At 37.1% G+C, this 16,266-nt stretch overlaps 1 protein-coding gene across 1 annotated transcript in view; it reads right to left on the bottom strand.

Annotated features, from left to right (window-relative positions):
• KCMF1 (potassium channel modulatory factor 1) overlaps window positions 1–16,266 on the bottom strand; it is a 52,003-nt gene that overhangs the window by 15,259 nt on the left and 20,478 nt on the right. Inside the window, exons 2-3 of the mRNA XM_015818472.1 lie at window positions 11,635–11,802; window positions 1,079–1,218 (exon numbers count right to left, since the gene is read on the bottom strand). Of these exons, the coding sequence (XP_015673958.1) occupies window positions 1,079–1,218; window positions 11,635–11,802 (308 nt within the window). The remainder of the gene's footprint in view (window positions 1–1,078; window positions 1,219–11,634; window positions 11,803–16,266) is intronic.

The raw sequence follows: 16,266 nt of genomic DNA, 5'->3' as shown, positions 1-16,266 counted from the left end.
CAACACCAAATATTTATTTGAAATGTGCATCTCAGTACTTACCTATAAAGACTTTGTTCTCTTATTACTAAGGTGTTTACATGCAAATAGATTCTAACATGTGTAACACTAATACCTTCTATTATTTCATCAGCCTTAAGAAAGTAAAAGTAAACAATGTTCTTTTAAACTCTTGCTTATAATGGAACAAAGAAACTCTATGGATGTTAATGTAAACTAAATTAGCGAACCATTTTTTTTCCTAGATGCCCCAACTCAAAAAAATCACCAATCAAATTATCAAAACTATCATATATGTGCACTATTTTTCTGAATCTCATAAACTCCTCAGTAAAACATGAGGAGTCTAAATACAACAATATAGACAGGGTAGGATAACAGGAATGTATGCAATAACGTAAATGAAATAATTGACTGACTTGGTGTTGACTCTTAAGTGACCACATAGATACATCTCTAGAATGATCCCTCAAGATCCCCAAAAGGTACATTCACTGCTGGCTGTCCTCTTCTCTTTCCTTCCACTTTTCTCAGCATTATTTATTTCTCAAGTGAGCTGGGTCTTCACATAATGTGTCCAAATATGAGACTAGTCATTTATGTCTCAAATCCAACTTTTGTTTCCATAGAGGGCCAAAGAAAAAAAACAATTGCCTGCACAATTCTAATATTTGTACATAAAAACATGTCATGGAAGTATCTTTTCCAAGGCTTTCACTACTGCTTTTCAAAGTGCAAGTCTGCATTTTTCACTGACTCTAAGGCTTACTCTAATGATAAACCTATTTCTCATAATCATACATTGTTTACAGAATAGTAAGCCTTTACCTTCATTTATCTTTTCCCATGTAAAAGCAACAGTTTGCGCCGTCTACGTTTGGAGATAAATCAATGAATTTTAAATGTAAAGATTCTGTTACCTATTGTTTTCCTCTAACAGGACAACAGGAAAAGTATGTGCTTTATATTATTTTAAGGCATTTATACCTCACAAACTGTGCAAAGAAACCTGGGCCACCTCACAACAAAAAAATATTAATTTCTGTTATTAATTCGGGAGTATGGCTATTATAATTACCACTTCTGTTGATGTTTCTGCGTGTTCTGAAGTAACGTGCTCTTGAAGAGATGTTTCCGTATAACCCATTTTTCCACAATATGGACAAGTAAAAGACTGTGGCTGCTCTACAGAGAAAGCTTCTCCACCATAGTATAAATCTGAAATAATAAAAGTACATGACAATTGCAGCCAAAACCAATTATCATCTTGGAAATATGGAAAAAATTCTTTTTTTAAAAAAAAGTTTTTAAAAGCTATTTTAGCACAACATACAATTTACTGGACTGAACCTTCTGAATATAAATTATTAATATATAGTATTCAAAAGGAAAAGGGAAATAAACCACATATAACCTCAACTAGCCAAACATTTATACTGTCCTATTTTTTTCCACTGTGATTATATGTTATAATCATATTATTTAAACTATAAGAATCAAGGGTAATGTGATCTATAACATGAATTTATAACACAAATAAATCCAAGACTACTAAATACTGGTAGCATCTATTTTTCTCTTTGCTTCCTGTATTGAGAGAACACGAATGCCAGCAATTATTAAGATATTTTGAAGTAACGATATACATCGTGGTTTCCTCAAAATCTTACAGCATTTAGACAGTTGGACTCGTAGGGAAGGTTCATAGCTAAACAAATAAGAGAAAAATTCAAGCTGAAATATAAATAGCCATTCTTCACCTTTGTTCAAACTGAAAGCCCCTAGTCCACAGGTTATAACCACTTGGTTCAATGACTGTTCAAAGTTACGGTGATGCTGAATGAGTAGTAACTATGAACTGTCCTAGAAGTTGCAGCTTCCCAATGGTTGCAATCCAGGTACTTGGTGCCAGCTTGCAATTATGATGCTGTAGCATGCTGCGGTTACATGATTGCAACTTCCAATGTGATTGTGATTTCTTGCTGGCTTCCCTCAAGCAAAGTCAATGGGGAAACCAGCAGGAAGTTAGAAGTTACCCCAGCCAATTTTCATCTGTCTGTGCTCTGTAGCACCTCCCCCACTCCACCCACTGGAGCACCTGCCCCTCCCCCCTGCTGCCTGGAATTCCAGTCTTTTCCTGTTTAATGACTGATATGGTCCTGGGGTTATGACAGCAACCAGGACAGCCATCACTAAGGGATGCAGTGTGACAGCATCACTTAGTGATGGAAATTTTAGTCCCAATGGTAAAACTCTTCTTAAAATATCCTGGGCATATATAAAAACTTCTCAATTCAAATCCAAGTGGAATTATTTGCTATGTGCCCCCTGACAAGTGACACACTGAAAATAACATATGCCACCAGTGAGCACTCTGGGCCTTGTAAGCCTTCTGCAATACTAAATCTTATTTTTACCGACCACAAAACTGCTCCAAATAAATCTCCAAATACCTTTTTCATTATCCAAGCTGTTAAGTTTCCTGGATCTGCAACATGACTGCTATCCATGAGAGAACATGTGTAAGCTCTTTGGCTAGCTACGTGGCCAAAAAAACTTCCTAACCATGATGGCTTTCTTGTATCAGCTATGTATTTAGTGGCCTGAGCTTATAAATATTCAAAGGGCCCATCTGCAATTGAAATAACGGTATGCGCTCAGGTGGATGTGTGCTTTTTCCCTAGAGCAAATTCTTGCCCGTTTCTCATTACTTAAAATTGTGCCAAAGCAGTCTGTTTAGCAAAATATTAAATCACAGTTAAGGAACAACAATAACTCTGATCAACTAATATTTAAAACCAACAACAGAGGTAGTCCTTGACTAGCCCAACTACAATTGGGAGCAGAATCTCCGCTGCTAAGCAAGGCAAATGTTAAGTGAGTTACACCGAATTTTATAAGCTTTTTTTGCCACAGTTGTTAAATGAATCACATGAACATCAAAGAAACCTGGCTTCCCCTGTTGACTTTGCTTGTTGGAAGCTGGCTGGGAGGGTCATAAGATTGCAATCACACGACACCAGGATACTGCAACTATCTTAAATACATGCTGTTTGCCAAGCACCTGAATTTTGATCATGTGACCACGGGGAAGTCACGTTTTCCAGTGCTGCTGTCCTTTTAAACAGTTGCTGAATGAATGGTTGTAAGTTGAGGACTACCTGTATATTTGCTATTATCGAGATGCAGTTAGAGAGATGGCCGCTTTTAGCAGGGAAGGAGCACTGACTGCCTTTCCGCAAAACAGGGATTATTTCAATAAAGGTTTATTGAAAAATCATTCTTGCAGATAGACATATTAATCATGGCTTGCCACCAGATCTTCATTTGTTTCACCAATATCTGAATAATAAGTTAAAATTCATACAGCATATACATGACATATCACATCTTACCAGATTTACATTAAGTAGGTCATCTAACCCTCCTTAGACCCAACACTGTAGTTAAGATTCCTTGTAGCAACCACAGCCAGAAATCGTGGCTTACAAAGTCATTGATCTATGTCAGGGGTGTCAAACCCGCAATATCACGTGATGTGTCGTGACGTATCACGACTTTTTTCCCCCATTGCCGGCAATGGGGTGGGTATGGTTTCGCCTTGATGCATCCGGCTTGCGGGCCGGCAGTTTGACACCCCTGTTCTATGTGCTATCCAAGTTATGAAATTAAAAAAAATATATTAACTCTCACTTCCTGCTGCTGGACATTAGGAGCAGATCCAAAATAAAATCAATCTTTGCCCAGTTTTTCCACTGCTCCCAGTTCTGATTAGCCATCTCCCTCACACTCACCCATGTACAATGGCTCTAGTCTCAAGCAAGCCATCTGCCTTGATTTTTTACAATCCCCTGCAGGTCAACCATGTTTCTGGGGTATCACAGGTGGTGGGAGACAGAAATAGATGGAAACTATTATCAACAGCGGTCTGTCTCTCTCTGAATCATTGCCTGGGTGTCTCATGATTAGCCAAAGCCAAGGCGTACTGTGCACAAGTATCTAATGGCAGGTTAGTGTTAATATACCATCATAAAAAGAGTAAATTGTGGTTTCAAGCTACACTATTTTGCCAAATAATAAATTAAGATTTGATTTTGCTATGGCTTCATAGATGCTAAGGTCAAAAACAGCTGATTGCATTTCTACCTGCCCACGGATGAAATCTTTTTATGATGTTGAAAAGTGTTCACAAAGTGCCTACAAGAAAGACTGAAGTTAGAAAGAGATGGGCTATTATTATTATTTTTTAAAAAAAATTACGATCAGCCTTCCTTCCAGAGTTAATTCAACAATTTCCCAATTTAACAGAAGCGCAACATTACTTTGACCTCCCCAGAAACCAAAACATTAAGCTTCCTATCTTCACATCGCTAACATTTATTGGATGCTGAACTGATAACCATAGTGTAAATTACAACAAACACCCTAGATAAGTATATTAATAGTAGTAAACTTATGATACCTGTGTAATAGTAAGGTAACAGGTCTATTTACACATAGCATGAAAAAGAAAGAGTTGCTGGTATGACTGGAGCACTGAACAGACTAAAGGACCAAAGGTATGTTCTCTATCCACATTTTTTAAAATTCAGCAAAGATATTGTTGTTCTTTAAAAAGTCCTTAAAAATATAAAGAACTGGACATAACTAAAGCTTTGCTGTATAAATGCCTAATGACTTTTAAAGTTTGCCTTTGGTTTATGCTATCAAAACTGCCACAAAGCTCCTTTCACATATAGTGAAGACAAAGTGCTTGACAGAATTGAGAAACACCCAAACTAGGCAGACACAGCTGCTGTATTGTGATAGGAGCATTGTATATGGACTGCACAGTGACACTTATGGTTATGAGCTGCACTGAAAGAACACAACACAGCAAAACAAATTCTATTGGAGTTGAGGAAGTGTGCTGAACAAATGTAGATTTCAATATAAAGTTAGATGAAAAATTGAATTGCTCCTCTAAAACGATGTCAATCGGAGTGTGATTAGATGCCAAAAAGGTTACCCATCATCAATTACAGTCTCTCCCTGGATATGCTGGTTGATAATACCAACCCTTAGGAAAATGCAGTCAATTCCTGGCAGGCTGCCCAGGGCTCCACGGGTATGTTCAACTATTCCTTCATTGACTTGGCCAGGTAATATGCTATGACTGGCTGAATGTCATCCTGGCAGATGGTCTGGTTGCTTATCTTTTCTGTAATTGTGCCTGATTTCTGCTCCACAAACTCAATACCTTTAGCCACGTTGCCTTCTGAAGGAAATCTGGGTTGCTGCTAGAAACGCCTTTCTGCCTCCTCCTTCTTGGTGTTTGTTTTTTTGTCCTTTACTTTTTTTTACAAACATGGCTTACCAACTCAACTCGGTATTTATTCTGGACTATCTGCTCTGTAGTAATGTGATTTCTAGAAGTATTTTCTTTTACAGGAACAGTGGATATGTGATTACAAATTGAATTGGATAAATTCTACACAGTAGCTGGATTAGATGTTATTTCAGAGGACTGGACATAATTTAAAAATCAAATTATGGATCTAGTTATGTAAAAGCAAGATGGAATTAAAAATAAAGTTAACAAAGAGTGTGTACAATTAATGGCTAAAGCACTGGAAATTGAGAAACACGAGTAGTAGTCCTGTTTTAACCACGAACAAATGGGCAACTTTAGCCCATCGCTCTGTCTCAGGCCTAGAAAGGAGGCAGTAGAAAAACACTTCCAAAACTGTTGCTAAGAAAACTACATGTAGTTTTCCAGGAGTTGAAATTGACTCAAAGAAAAAAGTCCTGCCATTATTCAAGGAGAGAGCAATAATCAAAATGACCATTCTTTCCATTTTCCCCCCTAACACTGCACACTCTCAATATCAATGCTCAATATGAAATTATTTTAGACATTAGCTTAAAAATAACTACACTAAGACAAATCATCCAATATAAAGGCCAATGAATATTGCATTGTCTATTTTTGATATAGTTCAACCCAGATGATTAATATTACGACGTTTAAATGTGCATAGACTGTAACCACCATCTGGTTCTTTTTGGGCTAAGAGTTAAACATTTCACTTACTTATAGTTTATACTCTCTAATTCAACACCTCTTACCCCGTTTTTTAAAACCATCTACTGTACTATTTAAATATGAAGATAAATTCACCCAGATGGAAGGGCTAGATGACTTTATCATGTTAGTTATTTAATTATAGAGAATAAAGCCATCGCTATGGAATACTGTATACACAACAGAGGGAGTGAACAGATGCTCTAAGCCCATTTTACAGGTCTTCTAGTTTAGCTACTGCCTCTTTTAGCAACCCTTTGCAATTACGATGGTAATGAAAAAGTAACTTTGCAACCAGTCCACATATTTACCAGCCTTTGCAGATGTGCAAAGCAAAGGAAAGCTGAAGTAACATCAAAAACACAGTTGCCGTTTCACTCAGTGACCACTTCACTTAACAACCAAGTTGCCGGGCTCAATTGTGGCTGCTAAACAAGGACTACCTGTACTGTCTTATCTTCAAAAGCATCACATGGGTCATCAGTTGAGTTCATTGCAAGCATCTGAGAAGTAGTATTTTACTGGCAAAGGCACAGGTAGTCCACGACTTACAACAACAATTGAGACCAGAATTTCCATTGCTAAGCAATGTGATTGTAAAGCAAGACTCCATCACTTAGTGATGGCAATCCCTTCAGTCCCATTTGCTGTTGTTAACTGAATCCCATAGTTCAGTGATGGCGAACCTTTTAGAGACCGAGTGCCCAAACTGCAACCCAAAACCCACTTATGCATCGTCGGGTGCCGGGTGGGTGTGGCCCATTGGGTGGGTGTGGCCCATTGGGTGGGCGTGGCTGCAGTGGTAACAGCAGACTGGGTGGGACTAAAAAGTTCAATCAATCAATTCCAACTTTGCAAGATCTTTTTTTTTCAGTGAGAAGTTGAAATTGACTGATTGATTGAACCTTTTTTTTGTGTACATGGCGGCAGAGGCCTAAAGCGAAAAGGTTTTATAAAACCCAGCTGAAAGCCTAGGACTGGGGTGACGGCGCGCATGCCCACAGAGAGGGCTCTGAGTGCCGCCTCTGGCACCCGTGCCATAGGTTCGCCACCACTGCCATAGTTGTTAGGTGAGGCAACTTCCTGCTGGCTTCCATGACCAAACTCAGTGGGGAAGCAATCAGGAAGTTGCAAGTCCTAGGCTGGCAGCCAGGTTAACCTGTTGGCTTCCCCATTGTCTTTCTGGGGAAGTCAACAGGGAAGGTTGGAAATCACAATCATGTAACTGCACTTGGCAACCTATGGTAAACTCAACAGTGTTACCAGGCACCCAGATTGGGGTCACATGACCATGAGGGTGCAGGAACAGCTGGAATTCCGAGATCAGTTGTAACCATGCCTTTGTAACTTGGGATCATCTCTGACCAAGTGATTGTAGGTTGAGGACAATTGATTATGACAGCTAGTTTGGTGTAGTGGTTCAAGTGCAAACCTAAAAAGCAGGAGACTGTGAATGCTAGTCCTCCCTTAGGCAGAGCTGGCTGGGTGACTCTGAGCAAGTCACTCCCTTTCAGTCAAGTACACCCCACTACGGGGTGTTGTTGCAGGAAAAATAGAAGGCAAAAATACCAAATATGTTAGCTGTCTTGAGATGACAATGAACACACACACACACACATACATACGCAAGATAAAAATATAATAATGGTAATGCTCAAATATAATTAAATGCATTAATTTCAATCTTTCTAGTCTATGTTGGAAAGAGTGTAATAAAGCTGCAAACTGCTAATATTTAAGTCTCTTCAGTGACTCAGAATCACTGCCTAAATTGCAGCCATCCCAGCCTGCAGGGCTTTAAAGGAAAAAAATATTTGTCTTCCATTTCTCACACAGAAGCACTGCTACTATCTCCTCTAAGGAAATAGCAGAGCTAGGGAAAAAATCTCTTGTGTGCTAGGCTACTGTATCAGCAAACTTTGGAGTATTTTTGTATGGGCAAAATGTTCTTGCTTGCCCCTTTCAATGTCACTGCCAGGGTTTCTGTCATTGTTTCTCAATCTTCCAGCACCCCCCACCCAAAAAAAAATCATTTGCAGGGAAAAAAATCTGTTACCATCTGTTCAAAATTGGTGTGATTTTGTCATTTCTTTTCCTGTTTGTAAACAGTAACAGTTGAAGTGCTAATCAAAATGCGGACAGCAAATTTAGTAAGAGACATATCACAGGGAATATATACCGAGATAACAGTACATAACGACAATGAAATAATATTGGTGCATGCACACACATGCACACTCTCCTAAGCAAAAGAACTAAAAACACGGAGTAGAATTTGATGCAAGATCAAAGTAACCCAATGAAGAGAAAAACGTGGAAGAAAGGAAAAGTAGGAAGAAACATGGAAAGGTAAGAAAAGCAGGAAGATAAACAATTCACAAAATCCTCTCACTGTTTCTAAAATACTTTACTGTATACTTTATTGTTCAGATGAAAAAACTGGGAAAAAGCATGTACTGTGTTTTCCCCAAAATAAAACCCGGTCTTTTTTTTTTTGCTTCCAAAAGAGGCACCAGGTCTTATTTTCAGGGTGTGTGTGTGTCTTTTTCACTTACCTCGCAGCAGCGGCACCAACAGCCCCAGCCAGGCAGCCCACTTCTTCTGCAGCCGAAGGAGGCCTTCTGGAAAGGCCTCTGACTGCGAAATGCAGGCCGGCGTTCCACTCTCAGCTACAGAATGAAGCTGCTCCTTCGGCCGCAGAAGAAGTGGGCCGGTGAGGCAAGTGTCAATCCATGGGAGGCCTGGCTGCAATGGTAAGCTTTACCCTCCCACCCCCATCCTAGCTTGATTTTTAGGTGTGCACCTCGTCCCAAAACTAGGGGTTATTTTGGGGGGTAGGGCTTATATTAGGGCCACCCCAAAAAGCAAGCTAGGGCTTATTTTCGGGGTAGGTCTTACTTTCGGGAAAACGTCGTATAAGCAAAGTATTATGTAATGTATATTGTTTTCCTCCCGGAGCACTATGATACAATAGTCTCAATTAATTTTTTGCCGGCATCTAGAAATTGGATTTTTCAATCACTCGAATCTTTCCTGTACTTACGTAATTTTTAGGTATAGTCCAAAACCAGTATAAAAGGAACCTCCTGAATTAAATTTCATCTGTGTTAAGAAAAATCCAGACAGACATTCCTAACACAGTTTTCTGATAAAATATTACAGACTGAAGACATTCACAGAATTAAGCATCACACTAATCTACGAGTTGCCATGCTCTGCGTATGCCTCAAAGGCTTTCAGGTTGGGCAACTGCAAACTTTTCTATATCAAATTCAAAATGATAGGTATTCATTTTGTTGTGCTTTGTATCAAGACCTTCTAGTTCTCATTGCCATCTCCCACTGTGCTCTTCCTGCGGAAAATGAAAAGAAAAGCTAATTTTATGCTCACTGCGTGACTTGGAGCAAGTCACATTCTCTTACCCCAGCTATCCCATAAGGCTGTTGTTACAGGGGAAAATAGGAAAGAGCAGCCAGTCTTCCCGTATGTAGCATTTGCCCATAAGTCCATACTTCTCACTGATTTAATCAGTTTTAGATATTTTATTTTTATTTGTACTTTTAGTTTGTTTTGTAATTGTATGTATGTACGATCTCACTTATTCTGGCTATGTCCTACAGTGGAATTGACTGGAGAATGCTGGGAAGAGTTAGGGGGATGGCTGGACACCATCAAAACTGGCCCCAGACACAGCATAGAACAATTCAAAGATGTAGTGCAAGATCATAAGATGTGGAGAGACCTGGCCCACAGAATCCCCAAGAGTCCAAGAGTCAGACATGACCGAATGGATAACATTATCATATATGTGAGAGCCATTTAGTGTAGTGGTTAAGACACCAGGTTAGAGTGTGAGTTCCAATCCCACCTTAGGCTCAAGTCCAGCTGGTGACTCTGGGCCAGTTCCTCTGTCTCCACCCTAGGGAGGAGACAAGGACAAACCACTTCAGAAAATCTTGTCAAGAAAACTGCAAGGACTTTTTGTGTAGTTGATAGGAGTCAAGACTGACTTAAAAGGCGCACTTGCACACAGGTGCATAAACACACAAATATGTATGCATATATTTGTGTTGTATATGTGTGTGCGCGCACACACACACACACACACACACACAGGAAATGAAAAGAAAAACAGTTTTGGAAATCCCCGTTTAAAAAGGAGCCCACATTTTCTTATTAAAACAAGTTCTTAATGTCAAAAAAAACTATTTCTTCATAGGAGGCAAATTCTCATAGCCATATTCAAATTAGTATTTGTGACATAACATTTTTGCCCTTTTGACTTAAAAGAAAAATCAAAATGACTATATTACTGTAGCTATTATAGGTCACCGAAGCACAAATAGTGTAATCTATGCGGACATCAACATTCTATTTTAAAATTTATAAAAAAACACACACATAAAAAAGTGAAACTGAACAGATACTTTTACACAAACGTTTCCCCAAAAAAGGAAAAGAAAAAGGTATCAACAGATAAAAAAGAAAAACTTGCAGTGAGTAAGTTATTGCCATTTGTTAAGGATAAATTGTCTTTGGCTGATTTAAATATATAAGTAGTCCTGGACTTACAATCATTTGTTTAGCAACTGTTCAAGTTATAACAGCACTGAAACCACCATATAATCTTGATCTATGCCACTTTTTTTCACATGTCATGAATAGAAATGTTTTGATTTTAAAATGAAGCAGAGAACTATCAAGCAAAATGTGAGCACATTTACAGCAGTTACAATCCCTCTATTATTTACAATTCTAGAAGATATTTGAAATATGAAAAAAGAGTGTAAAAGCTATAGAAATACCAAAGCCAATAATGAAATCTTTCCCACAGCAATCTTGGTTGAATGTTCATTCGACTAATATATTTTCAAATTTGTTTCTCCTATCATATTAGTTCTAAGACCTCTCTTGTTTTTTTCCTTCTAATTTTTAAACCACAAAAACCCTAAGCAAATTTACAATTCAAACAGTAAAAGAAAATACCCCTTAACTCATACAAGTTGATTCCGAATCAAATGACATGGCAGCTTTAAAGCGTAAGTTGGCTAGAAGGACCTCAGTTTTAAATGATTTTAAATAAATAAATATTCTAATTAAAATTATTTTAATTATCTGTTGGTACACTAAAGAAACCTCCAATGTAAAACCTTTTTTCCCCTCAGGTACAAGTCATCACGCAAATGCTGCCATTATTTACTTGCCTCCTGACATCTGACACAAGAACACAAGTTACTGCATTTTTTAATGGCACACATATCCTCACCTGCCTCACTTCCAATCCTTTCCTCAAAGGTGCCAAAGAAAAAGAGCAAAAATCTGTGGTGGGGCATCCATCCGTCTACCAAAAACTCAAGTTAGTTTAATAGAGCTTTAAAGTTACAATCTACAAAACCATAATACATATGCAATATTGAATTTTTGTGTTTTTACTATTTTTTATGTTTATTTTGTTTTTTTCCTCTTTGTTCTGTGATAAAATGCCAGAAGTAATTTTTGTTGACTTAGAAATACAGGCTGCTAAGTAAGTAAGTAAATAAATAAATACATAAAAGACAAGAATCATTTACCAAAATCTACCCTTGTTAGTATGCACTGCATTGGATGGTCAGTTGTATGCCTTGTCGTCGTTGCACCACTTTCATAACAAGATGCACACAGATCGTAATCGTAGCAAATTAAACACTTGTATCTGCGACCTCGGAAATTTCCTTTTAAACATGCATCGCAGCTGACACCTGCAAAAAAATAAACAGAATCCATTAGCTATTATCTACTTACATAAGCAATAGACATCTATGCAATTTCATTGCAATACCACTGTCCTGAATTACTATCAAATATCTTATTCTTAGTTGAAAATTAATGTTCATGATTTCATAATTATCCTGAACATGCTCATCACATGATAACAATCAACTAAAATGCTGACTATTCACATTCTCAGGTACTGTAGCAGTCTCCAACATGAGGACTTCCAGATCAATTTTGAGAACCATAACAATACTTACAAAGAGTACGACCACCAAAGCCTGCTTACAACAAGTTTATTTCAAAAAAAGATGGCATTGTTTGTAGCCCATTTAAATGGGGGTGTCACTGTGAGACAACTGTAAGATAGAGAGGTGGACTGACAGACAAGAAGGGATAGAAAAAGACAGTGCAAGCTTGCTTGCTGCCCAGAATAAAAAGGCCCTCCTCATTCATGGACTGCAGCAAAACAGGAACTGTCAAATCTTTAATTTAATTTAATTTTACCCTAATTCTCACTCTCTCCATCTCCTCCCTCCCGCAAACACTACGGGACTGAGGGAGATGTACAAGGCTGTGGAATTCAGCAGGTTTATCAGAGAAACTAAGGCCAACAGTTGTACTCCGGAACAAAAGCATTGATCTGTGTCCACACAGGACAAACAAAATGGCTGCATGTCTTGCCGCCTATAGATGTACTGTTAGAGCCAAGCACAGGACTGAACCCCCCTCTTTCCACTTGCCTGATCCCCACATCACTGGTGTAGCTCTCGTTACCAGCAGCTGCTGTCCAGAAAACTACAGGTGTTTACGTCAATGTATAAAGCTTTCAAAGTTGCAGACTTCAAACTAATTGACCAGTCTTTATGAAAGGCTTGTGATGATCTGAGTTTGAGATCCTTGTCCTAAAGTCCAAAGATTTTATACACTCCATTATTTTGGTAGTTCACACTACCAAAGAAAAATAAAAGCATTTCTACACAAACCAAACACATATCGTTCTTGTAATACATTTCATTCTGACCAGGGCATGCTGACATAAATACTCTTGTTTAATAAATGTAACTTAACTATATCTACTTAAGTTAAAAAGGGAAAGAAAAGAACAGAGTCTGAGATTACTACTAACTCTTGGTAGGAAAGGAATATGTACTAGTTGGTTCTAGTTATATACAGACTAAAGTTTTCACTGGGTTGTCCATTAAAAGCTTATTGTTTAAAGTTGTCTAGAAAAGCACTGATAAAATATCTCAAGCACAGATTAAGAACATAATATATCAGATCTGAAGCAGATAATGTATGTCATTAAAATCATACCATGTACAAAAATCTTTATATTAGCTTTGCAAATATGTCAAATTAAAAATAAATAAATTCCAAAACGTTATTGAATTTCAAAATCTTCCAAATCCTATTTTCTACTAAAAAAAGAATCTGAAAACTTTTTCATTGTTCAGAAACAGCTGAACTGAAATATTTTACCAGAAGGGAAAGCAAAAAGTGGATTTGCAATTTGATATATATATATACGCTTATATATTTCTTCCAATGTGAGTTTATTGGGTTCAACAATACTCCTTTGATCATCATCACTGTCTTTCTTTGAACATGTTCAAATTTCTCTGAATCCTTCTTGAATAGTGCCCAGAACAGGACCCATGACCCAACCAAAGCAGAATAAAGTGGAACAACTGCAAGCTGTGATTTGCAAATTACATCTGTTGATGCAGTCTGAAATTGTATTTGCCTTTTGCAGCCACACTACACTTCTGGCTACTATTCTATTTCTAGTCAACTACTATTGACTAAAAGATCTCTTTTAGAAGTATCTTTATCATCTTACACTCCATAAATTTGATTTTTGTTTCCTAGGTAAAGGGGCGTTGTCTTACCTGAACGCCTTTTCTCAGCATGACGATGGAGAATCCACCAATGGTCAATCCTAGTCTCGACTTAGTCTATCCGGGCAGAAGACGAAGTTAACCCATTGGTGAAATTGATCCCTGGTATGCCATAGCTTCTTCTTGGGAGATAGGATTGACCATTGGTGGATTCTCCACTTGTCATGCTGGAGAACTTCATGTTTGTCCTTATTAAAATTACTGTTATTTTCAGGCCATTTATCTGATCTGCTAAAATTAGCTGTTCCATTGATCAATCATTTTCACTTTCAGGAAATTCCACCTTATTTCCAGGTTGAATCACCCTCTGAGAAGCCCCTGCCCTCAGATTTTACGGAGAATAAATCGATGCCCTCATCTCTGTGACAAACCTTCAAATATTGGAAGACTCCTATCATGTCTCCCCTGAGCTTTCAAAATTTCATTAATATCTCCAGGTACTTCAAGCAATGGTAAAACTATTGTAAAATTGAGAAGTTAATAGCAGCTACTCAAGAAAGTCATTGTGTTTACAAATACAATTTCAGAAGAAGATCAAGAAAACAAACAGCTATGCACTGATTTGCAAACAGTACCATCTTTCCAACCAAAACTCTGCACTGGATTAAAATTTCAAATTTGGCCATCAATTATGCTACCACAGTATCATTTATCATGGTCTCTCTTAAGAGAGTAAGGAACTCAAATATTAATACCTTTATATACTGTAGCTGCCCATCACATATACACATATCACATCTGACTCTGAATGGCAAACAATTAAAAACAGAATAAAAACAATAACCAAATTTGTAAAAGCACAAATAATATAAAATAATAGATACTACAAAAATCTAATTAACTATCTGACATTAGGTAGGCGGCTGTCAATATACTGTGCAGAAAAATTATTAATATAATTTTCAATACTAATTCAATACATTTTTAGTTTAAATAAGGCAAGGTAGGATAGGTTTGTATTTAAATGTTTCCAATGTTTCCAATATAATTTTCTATATTAAGTGGCATTATTTAGCTAACATTGAGATTTTTATTTTTTATCGCATATTTTAGAATGTTCATATAGTTAAGCCAAATAATCAACATAGAATACAATGTTTTATACAGTGCATTTAAAATAAAATACTAGCAAAATTAAAAATCTTCTCTAGACTATTATCTAGAGTTGCAATATATAAAAAATTGTACTATAATGCAAAAAGCAAAAAAAAAAAAACAGTTTAAAGTCTTCAGTTCAGAATTTTCTGGAACCAACTTCAGCAGAACCGTATCTGTACTTTCAAAACTGTACTTATGTTGAAGTTAATGATAACTACTATCTTTAATACACTATAATTATTAAGTATGATCAAACTTTGAATCCATCTGCAATGTTAATTACAGAGACAGGCTCATCAATAGGACTTTGTATAAATCATCGGGTCAATTGAAAGGGAAAACATAACTATTTGAAGATTCTAAGTAAAATTAGCATTTCCAAGTTTCAGCATACAAGTGCGTTCTAGAATATTAACACTCATTTCAACCAGGTGTTCCATCTAAAAAAATGCTATAGAATTACTCTACAAAATCAATGCTTCTTATGTTTTTAATCTTTAAGATGGAAGCTTAAAATAATTTACTCACAATGCTGATCAAATTACATGTGTCCTAATTTTAATAAAAACCAGCAATGCAGATGTTTAGTTTCTCCCTATGATGTGGATTTCATCAGCAAAGATTGGTCGAGACAATATTATAATCAGGACTGAGAACTAGCAAATATAAAATAGCCTTAATATTTTTTATTTGTTAGATATTTTTATGTCCTGAAAATATAATGTCAAAGACTAGAAAGCTTGTGCAGACACTTGTTTTTGAAGTAGTTTTGTATTCCTCTTTTCCTTCTTAGGAGTGAGTAGGTATAATATCACTGCTTCAACACTTGACAGAAAATGAGAAGATTGGCATTGCTGCTGTCTTGAGAGAACAGCCAAGTGATAGAAAGTTGAGAAAAAGAACAGAATCAGGTGATCTCAAATTGTGGATGAGGATCAGTGATAAAATATCAAAGAAGACTCCATTCCTATGGCAAGGTCAGGCCAGAGGAGACTGCTGCTACTTGATCAAAGCTTTTGCAATTGAGTAAAAAGGCAAAGAGACAGAAGACAGACTTAGAACAGCAGCCCAATCCAAGGGGATTCATTCTTTCATACTGGTTTAATAAAATATGAAGATTCCATAAATTTTAGCTTCTGCAAAGGTTAATAAGGTATGCCTATCTGTAAGAAATAATTTATTACCTCAGAACTTTTTTTTCCCTCCAACTCAAGTACCTCCACCACAGCTAACATACATTAGTCAATGTTTATAAAAAAAAACTGCAGTCCATTTGCTTTCTCCTAATCTAGGTTATTCATCCATCACTGCAGCAGAAGAGATACTGAAGAGGAATGTGGATTCTTCCTATTAAATTTGACTGTTCAATATAGGAAGCTTCCAATAAAAGTGTGGAAATTCTCCCATAGTGAAAAACATTTTATAGCAGATCAGGTCTTTGCCAAAACAAGG

Source organism: Protobothrops mucrosquamatus, unplaced genomic scaffold (assembly GCF_001527695.2).
Source record: "Protobothrops mucrosquamatus isolate PMUCROS unplaced genomic scaffold, P.Mucros_1.0 scaffold744, whole genome shotgun sequence".
NCBI classification, from domain to species: Eukaryota; Metazoa; Chordata; class Lepidosauria; order Squamata; family Viperidae; genus Protobothrops; species Protobothrops mucrosquamatus.
Note: the sequence above shows the minus strand (reverse complement) of the source record. Positions and strands in the feature narration are given on the sequence as shown.